This window comes from Antechinus flavipes, chromosome 3 (assembly GCF_016432865.1).
Source record: "Antechinus flavipes isolate AdamAnt ecotype Samford, QLD, Australia chromosome 3, AdamAnt_v2, whole genome shotgun sequence".
In the NCBI taxonomy this organism is placed as follows: Eukaryota; Metazoa; Chordata; class Mammalia; order Dasyuromorphia; family Dasyuridae; genus Antechinus; species Antechinus flavipes.
The window spans coordinates 223,788,165-223,797,747 of NC_067400.1; the positions used below are offsets into that span (position 1 = coordinate 223,788,165).

General features: G+C 31.0%; 1 protein-coding gene across 3 annotated transcripts in view; it reads right to left on the reverse strand.

The window, feature by feature from the left end:
* Nucleotides 1–3,996: 3,996 nt before the first annotated feature.
* Nucleotides 3,997–9,583, reverse strand: part of XG (Xg glycoprotein (Xg blood group)) — a 54,088-nt gene continuing 48,501 nt past the window's right edge. For all 3 annotated transcript variants that reach the window (XM_051984582.1, XM_051984581.1, XM_051984583.1), the window contains one exon: nucleotides 3,997–5,860. In XM_051984582.1, coding sequence (XP_051840542.1) covers nucleotides 5,844–5,860 — 17 coding nt within the window. In that variant the 3' untranslated portion in view covers nucleotides 3,997–5,843. The remainder of the gene's footprint in view (nucleotides 5,861–9,583) is intronic.

Consider the following 9,583-nt stretch of genomic DNA (forward strand, 5'->3'; position numbering starts at 1 on the left):
CTTTATATTCCCAATATAATTCTTATGCCTTTTTACCTAAGAAATATAATCCTCTATTAGATAGTAAGCTCCATAAAAGCAAACGCACCTCTAATTTCTTTTATCTTCCCAACTCCTAACAGCTTTTTTAATAAGCTTAATACCTAATAAATAGTGGTTAAGTTGAATTGAATCAGATATTATAGATGTTACATTAAATGATTTCTGTTTTAAAATATTTTGTTGATATTTATTTTATATTGATATCATTTCCAAATATATGATTCCTCCCCACCCTCATTCCAGCCCTCGTAACAAAGAATAAAAGAGAGGGAAGGAGAAGATAGTTCATGCTAGCTATGGCTCCTCAGAATATACAATGTTCCAATGTCCAATGTTTCCCCATATTTAAAAATATTATACTTGTGAAATTATTTTATAGATACAAAGTATAGAAGATATCATAATGTATAGAGAGTCTGCTTCAAAGCAGGAAGATCTTTATCACATACTGACTGTGTGATTTTAGGTAAGTTTCTTATTCCTCAATGCTCCAAGGTAGGTAGCTAATACAAGTTACAAATGAGATGCTAACCTGAATTAGTAGAGGGAGCTCCTTATACCAGGGAAAGCGTGTTTACATCCTATCCTGTCCTGCTGTCTTCTAGTGTGCCCTCATTAAATCTTGTGATTTGCCACAAAACTTCACATGATTTTCCAACTAGCTAGAGAACACAGGGGAAAATTCTCCTTCCAAATCTTTTGTGTTTCCTATGCTGGAGTCCAAAAAGTTTATTCTAACTCTGAAAAATACTTGATATGTAGACCACCAAGTCAGGAAGGGGCAAGCCTACACATGCTGTTCCCACCTCTGCCATCACCACCACTAATCACCATCTTGCCTGACTTAGCTGTCATGAAATGCCCTAAGAGTTCCAAGTTAGATATTAAAACAATGTTAGCTTCGGAAATGAGGGAAAGGTGAGAAACTGTCATCTTGTTTCTTGTCTATGCATCATTTTCTATTCAAAGAGAAACACTTGTGTTTTAACTAGTGTCCCTTTAACTAGAAAAAGCGCAGGCGGATGGGATTGGAAAATGAGACAGCTGAGAATGACAGATGTGAAAATAGCTAGCTAGAAACAAGAGAGTAACCTGAGCTTATATTTGGAACTGGTTGCTCCAAAAGTACCTACTTAAAGTTGTCACCCAATCAGACAGATGTGGTTTGGCATCAAGCCAGTAAAAGTAACAGAAAGTCTGTAAGATTAGAATAATATGATACAGAAAGCTAGGCTATATCGAGAGGATTCTTCTGTTGGTTTCCTAAGGAAAAAATATTAAGTAATATTTAATCTATTTCTTTTTAAATTATTTATTTATTTTATTTTAAATTTATGGGATAAAACAAACATTTCCATAATATAATATAATTAAAAACAAAAGATAATTGCATATGAAACTACAAATCTATTATGTACAACTTTTTCTTTTCAATAAGTACTAAAATTGTCATATAAACTTATTTTTTCCTTCCCTGAAAGCCATTCAAAATATTCAAAGATTCAAATAGTGAAAGCAAGAGTTAACAATCAGGCCGGTAACCATGAAATATTTAAAGATCTTGAAGTTGTGTAGATCTTTAACAAAGATTTATGGGAGGACTTGGCTCAGCCTTAAACAGGTCACACAATTTCCAATTTTTATTATAGAGGTAATACCCATATTGATGAGATTCTAGGTAATTCATTTCAATAAGTGTTTGATCTAAAATTGAATTAAAATTTTGAATAAGCCACAAAAAAGAGGAAAAATATAGGAGGACATAAACTTTCTATTGCCATAAGTTAACATTAATAATTTTCACATAATGAGTGGCATAAAAGACGTTATCAGGGAAATATGTAACGAGAAAAGGAGATGGTCCAGCAATGTAATCAGAATGAGAAATCATAGATATTCATAGGAAATTTTGGTACTCTCAAGAAGATAAAAAGAACTAGAAGGGAGACTTATAACATGTTGGGTAGCAAGAATAATAATGTTAGTTCATATAGAATTTACTATCCTAAGTGCTTTACAATTATGTTCTATTTCATTTGATTCTCAAATAATCCTGTTAAATAGATGCTATTATCTCCATTTTACAAATGCAAAAACTAAGGCAAACAGAGATTGTGACTTAGAGTCACACAACTAATTAATGTCTGGAGTTGGACTTGAACACAAGTATTCCAAATTCCAGATTTTGTGCTCTCTCCACTGCACAACTTAGCTATTAAAGATCTTTTGTGGAAGATTTACTGGAAAATGATCAGAATAGGCAGCATGAGAAGGATCTAAGGAGGTTTGGATTAACATTGTTTGTAATAACATTTACATTGATCAAATCATAAACCTCCTAAAGTATGGCCTTGAAGGTAAGGGTTAAAGGTTTGGGGCCTGAGTGTTTCTCTGGAAGATGTAAATTTATATGTATATTAAAAGAATTCTTCATGAACTCTTCAGGTGCAGCCTCATACACACTGTAACTGTATGACCTTAAATGAATTACTTATTCTTTCTGTCTTCCACTCTTCCATTCTCTTTATTTAAAAAAAAAAGATTAATTAATCTAATGCTAAATTTCTTAGTAATACTTTATAATAAAATTAATTTATTATTATTAATTAATTAAGTATTAAATAATTAATTTTAAATTTATTATTAATTCAATAATTACATCAATAAGGTTTTATCAATTTTTAGTAATTCTAGATCTCTGTCAGTATTCTTTTTCCATTCATTCATTTGCTTTTTCTTTTATCTGCCCAAAATTAGCATTAGTGTTCTAGGTTTCTGATTTTACTTCTTTGGGCAAATACTTTCATAGAAATTTTTGCAGTTTTCTTTTTATTTCTCAAACTTGTCTATCTTAAATGAATTATACTACATGACATCAGTGTTTCACAATTTAATCATTCTCCTTGTATTAAACATACAGATTTTTTGAAGGTTTTACAATTAGACATAAATACTACTATAAAAATATGTTAACAATTAGCTCTTTTTTGGGAGAGAAAAAAATTGGAACACAAGGTTTTGCAGTGGGGAATGTTGAAAACTTTGCATGTTTTTTGTAAAATCAAAAGCTATTATTATTTTTAAAATATGCTCAGCATTTTTCAAACTTTTAAGGTCTATATAAATGTTAGCCATTATTAGTAGATATTATTTATTATCTCTCCTTCACTTTAGTCCAACATAGGAAATTAGCCAAGGTATTGGAGAATAGCTAAATAAATTGTGATATATAAATGTAATGGAATGTTATTGTGTTAAGAATTGATGAGAGGAGGACAGAGAAATGAGTAGAAACCTGAACAATACAATACAAACCATAGATCTAGAAGACAAAAGAGAACACCTACAATCTACCTCCTGACAAAGAAGTGATGGCTTCTTATAATGAAGAATATGACATGTTTTTGGACATGGCCAAAGTCCAAACTTTGCTTTGCATAACTATGAATATTTTATGAGAGTTCAATTTTTAAAAATGTCCAGTTAAAGAATAGGTGAGAGTGATTATAAATGCTCATAATTTTTAATTGTCTTAAGGTAATGTCCTTCACATTTGATGGAAATCTGCTAGATTATGAACATTTTCTTCTATTCAATCACAGAAGAGTCTCCCCTAGTGACTAAAATGCTTCTCAGAAACTCAGAAGGTAGTGTAGATCCTGATAATAATTAAATGTCAGATTTGAAGTTAATTACAAACTCAGTATACTTTTTCCCTATTTCTGACATCTTTATCCCAAAATTCTATAAATGTCCTTTTTAGGCACAGATAGGTTATTAAAAATTATTTCATTTGCAAAGAGATGTCTTCTAGGTGCTTATTTCTATTTATGACATTGTTTCTTGGACCCAGAACAAAGTCTTCTTATTTCCCACTTACCTCTGTTGAAATCTAGAAGGATATGAAAAGATCAATTATATGATATATTACTAAAAATAAAAGACTAACATGCATGGAATTTAAAATAGGTGTTTTATTTTACTTAGACATAGGTTGACTATATACAATGACAATTGGTTTTAGAATTTGACACTAAATGATTTTCCCAATAAATCTCTTTAAAAACATTTATAAAACAAAATATATAAGTAACAAGCAAAAGATTGTTTTTGTTTTAACTTATCTTTAAAAAATTACTGGAACAAATATATAATAGCCCTATAAGAAATTAAAGATTTCATCAAAAAAAAAATCCTATGTTCTACAATGTTTTAATATGTGTTGGACACATTTTTCATCATATAGAGTGATTATTATTACATTATGTATAAGATACACATAAATAAATGTCAGAAGAGTATTTTGATAAGAGGCAAAATAAGGATGAATTCAGGTTACATGATAATTTACATATAATTCAGTGTTAAATGGTAATGATACTCTATTAATGTTTTAGCTGATTTTGGTGTTTCATTTTGTTTTCCAATCTTCCTCAAAGTATGAAATCTTTAAAAAAGTTTTTTGATCCTAACTTCTTAAGTTGAAATCTTAAAAACCAATAACATACAGAACAAAGCAATGTGTGGGTTTTAGCTCTATGGAGCCAGTTAGTAGGATTTGTAAAATTCTGCATCCATATATATATAAAGTTTCATTTATTAATAAGTACTTATACCAAAGCATTCCTCTTTTTCATTTCCCCACAACCAATATGTAGGCAAAGGTAGCAGGTAGTCGGTAGACCAGATTTGGTTCATTTCTGAGTTTTAAATCTTAGGAAGAGTTAAGCTTTTCCACTGCACTAAACCAAGGAGGTGACTGCCATTTTTTCCCAACATTGCTGAGCATAACTGCCATGAACAACTACTTCTTTAGTTTTCCCTCAGAAATTAGTACCATATATGTCTTATTAATTAATCAATCAAAAAGGATTAACAAGTGCCACTGAAGTATCACACACCATGCTGCATCCTAGGGATAATAGAGAATGAAAAGAAACAATCCTCACCATAAAGGAGCTTGCATTCTATTTGGTAGAAATCACACATTCATATAAAAATATTTCAGTAAAATTGTTGAAATCTGCATTTAAAAATTTATATGTGATGCTGCAAAAACCTATATTTTTAGCTCTTATTTTTTGAAAAAATCCCAAGAAGAATGTACCAGGTTTCAGAATCATTGATTTAGAAATTTTGTTTTTAGCACTTTGCATTTATAATCTCAATTTAATAATGCCATTTAATTTTCTCCTAATAATTATGCCCCAAGTGTTACAAAAATATAAGCCAACATTATAACATTCAGGCTTTTCTACCAATGTTAGAAATGAGTAGCTCAATTTCATTCATAATTAAAGCTTATAGTTGAAATAAAAATTCATCATTTGTGTTGGTGACTTTCCCAACAAAAATATCATTGGAATGGACTATCTTTTCATGTTTTCTTTCTCACTAAATGTATATGAATTGGGAATGCCAGTCAGGCTTTATGCCACAAATACTAGAGTTAAAACATTTATATATTATTATAAAAGGGCTTTTAAGAACCATGAACAGTGTGCAAATCCTAATTTTCACATTAAATAATATGACCATTAGATCAGACTTCTTTAAAAAAAAAATCATTAAACTTCAGATAAATATCTTTGCATCCTCATTATACAAAGAAAATTAGAATTCTAATTTAGATGAATTAGAGATTTTAGGAGAAGAAACTTGTTTTAATAGGTGGATTTAATTGGTGGATCTACATTATACATACACAACATTAAAAAATACTATATGGCATATATATAATAAATGTCCATTCCCATCTTATTCCAGTTCATGTGAAAATCATTGCAGATTGCTTGCCTCCTTCAAACATTTTCTGGCTCTAAAAAGGAATATTGTAAAGAAAATGTCATTCTCTGGAATGCAAACACATATAATTTAGATTTTAATAAAGCATTTGATAATTTAAACTTGTAAAATAAATGGAAATGATAGTAGAGTTAAGGGGGTTTTAAGTTTGTGGAATGACTAAACTTAATTTAGAGGGAGGTCTCTGTCCTAGAAATCTGTATTTGGTTGATGAGATCATAAATCTGCTGGAAAAAACTTCAGATAGCATCTTGTCCAATCTCTTCATTTTATCCATGAGGAACTAAGGCCCATAAAGGTTAAACAACATTTCCAAAGTTAAATGCATAATAAGTGGCAAGTTCAAATGCAATCTTAGGATCTCTGATTATAAATCCAGTCCATTTTCAGCTTTTAATAACTCATTCCAATAAGTCTGGGGAAGGCATGAAAGGCACATTCATCACATTTTTAGGTGACACAAAGTTAGGAGAGATAACTTACATTAGATACCTTATTAGAAAGATTAAGGATCCAAAAATACCTAAACATGCTGGATTCCTGGATTTTGGTTTTTTTTTTTTTTAATAAAATGAGTATAAAATCAAAATACTACATAAATTCAAAAACTCAACTTTACAAAATAAAATGAGGGAGTTTTGGATTGATATGAGTTAACTTGAAAAAAGACCTAGAACTTTTAATAGACTAGAAGTACAGTATGAGTTAAAATGGCCCCAAAAGCTAATGATATCTAAGACCGCATTATAAAAAGCAGAATGTTCAGAAAAAGAGAAATAATAACTGTCCTCATCAGAGTAGATCTGGAGTAATACATTTAGTTCTAAATGTCATATTTTAAGAAGGACTGTTAAAAAGCTGGAGATTTTCCAGAGAAGGGTAACCAAGAGATCTTTCAAGTTTACTATATGAGGAGCAATTGAAATTGGATATGTTTAGCCTGGAGAAGAGAAACAATAGGGGAAATATTATAACTATTTTCAAGCTGTCACAGGAGGTAGTTTGGTATTCCAACACTGTATTTTAGTAACCTTGGGCAAGTCATATACTTTAAATTCAATTTCATTATCTGAAAAATGAAGATATTGGACTATGTGATTTCTAAATTCCTGTTTGGCTTTCAGCTTTTGAGTCTAAGATTTTAAGTATTTGAAGGATCAACATGTGGAAGAAATAGTAAAAAAAAGTAAAAAAAAAAAAAAAAGAAAGAAAGAAAGAAAGAAAGAAATAGTAAAAAAATAATGTTTTGCTTGATCCCACAGAGTGAAGCAATATTCAGAAATTATAGAGGGGAAAGACTTAGGCTGAGGAAAGGGTTGAAGAAGGGGAAGTGAGTAGGGAGAAACAATCTACAAATGGAATTGGACAAAAAGTGTATGCTTTGCATTGCTTTGAGAAGTACTAGGTTCCCTCTTTTGATAGATAAGAATTATAGCTAATTTTTTTCTTTAAGTTTGCAAAATGCTTTAAATATATCTGATCCTTACAACAATCCTAGGATTTAGGTATTATTATTACCCTTATCATGAAGATGAGGAAACTGAGGTAGAGGGAGAATAAGTTACTTGCCTAGAATTTATAACTGTTAAGTATCTGAGGCTATAATGGATTCCAGATCCATTTTGTCAGCTAGCTATCTTATCAAATCTTTTAGTAAAAACTGTATGATCACTCATTAAGGATGTATTCGAGAAGTTTACTATGTAGGAAGATTTTGGATTGCATTTATAAAGAGGGAGTTCCCTAAAATGGTTAAATCAAGGTCTGGATCACTTTTCCCCCCAAAGGACAAATCAAATAAGGGTAATGGAAAGATGTTATATCTTAGAAGCCCTGGTCAACTGGAGAGCAATAAAAAACAAAGATAAAACCTATTTGTAATGGCATAATCTGTCTTTCATAAATTTATTTAGGAAAATTTCAAGAGGTCTGATTTTAGTGAAATATGTCATTGCAGTCTTCAGTAACTGCCAGCAGAGGGAGACCATCTTGCAATTTACAGAAGATTGAGGCCAAAACTAAAATATTCCAATTTAAAAGGCTCAAAGTGTACTAGCTGATCTCTGTTTTTCCTCTGAAAAAATTTCTTAAATCCTCACACAGGAAAATATACCATCCTAGAGTAGAGTCTATATTTAAAGTAATTAATGTTGTTGGGAGCAAACACCACTTCCTCCTTTCTAATCTACATTTTAGACTTTCTTTATGGATTTTGAATAAAATTAAACATGAATGCTGTGACCCAGTAAGTGCACCTAGTGAATCAAAGCCCTTCATTGTCGTTTTTTGGGTGAGCAATAACCTCTTGCTAGGTGCTTTAAGTGATGCTGAACTACTAATCAGAAAACTTTTTTTTTTTTTTTGTGACTTTTTGAATAAAAAATTTCATGTTTATACACACTTTTTAAAGTGAATTATAAATGAATGAAAAGTTTCAGGGAAAAAGTTAAGATTTTTTTCTGGTAAAGCTGAATATGAAAAGTTTTGCTATCCATATCTATAACTAGTGAAGTGACAGGATAGGGAATCTTGAAACAGAAGACCTCTCCACTTACTATCAGCCAGTTCGTCAATAAAATTTTACTAAGCCAAGTAAGTCAATAAAAATTTATAAAACTTTATATATTAGACACTGTGCTAGAAGCTGGAGATATAAAGAGAAGCAAAAGATATCCCTCTTTTCAAGGAGTTTGCAAACTAATGGATGAGACAACATGCAAACTCTGTATAAACAAACTTTATACAGAATAAATTAAAAATAATTAACAGAGGGAAGGCACTATAAAAAATGATCAGGAAAAGCTTCTTGTAAAAGATAGTATTTTATCTAGAACTTTAAAAAGAGTAGGGGAGTCCTGGGGAAGTGATAAGAAGGGAGAGAATTTCATGTCTGGGGGATTGTGTCAAAAAATAAAAAATAAAACAAAACAGAAATAAGAGATGAAGTATCTTCTGTAACAATAGCAAGGATTATAATCATAGAGTACTGGAAGGAGGGGTGTGTTGTAAATTGTAAAAACAAACAAACAAAAAATTTAGAATGTGAGTAGGGAGCAAAGTTATCAAGAGCTTTGAACATCAAACATAGGATCACATAATTGATCCTGGAAGAAATAAGGAGTTACTAGAATACATTGAGATGTACAGTGGACAGAGCACTAGGCTTGGAATTAGGAAGACTCATTCTCCTATCTTCAAATCCCACCTCAGACACTGACGAGCTGTATGATTCTGGGCAAGTCGTTTAACACTGTCTGCCTCAGTTTCCTCAACTGTAAAATGAGCTGGAGAAGGAAATGGCAAACACACCAGTATCTTTGGCTCTAGGCTAGATCATTGTTTCAAAACACTTGGTAATAAATAATAATAATAATTTTAAGGATGAGAAAGTAGGATGGAGAGGAGCCGGGGTAATATGCACAGAGGCAAAGTAAGGAAATGTCCATAAAGTGGTATGGAGATCAGGTTTGGGATAAGATAAAGGAAAAAATGTCATCAGAGCTAGAAGACCCATTAGTAGAATCCAAAGCTGTAGTGGTAGGAAATAGCAGAGAGTAAGGTAAGGGATGGAGATGAAGAATGCAGATGGCATGAAGAAGACATGTATGGAAAGTTTAATTACTTCTTAACCTTTTGACTAAGATCAAATGGAGAAGTGTCTTCATAATCAGTTACTCATATGTCTATATCAAATCCTCCAAGATAAAATAATAATAATATATATATGATGACATAT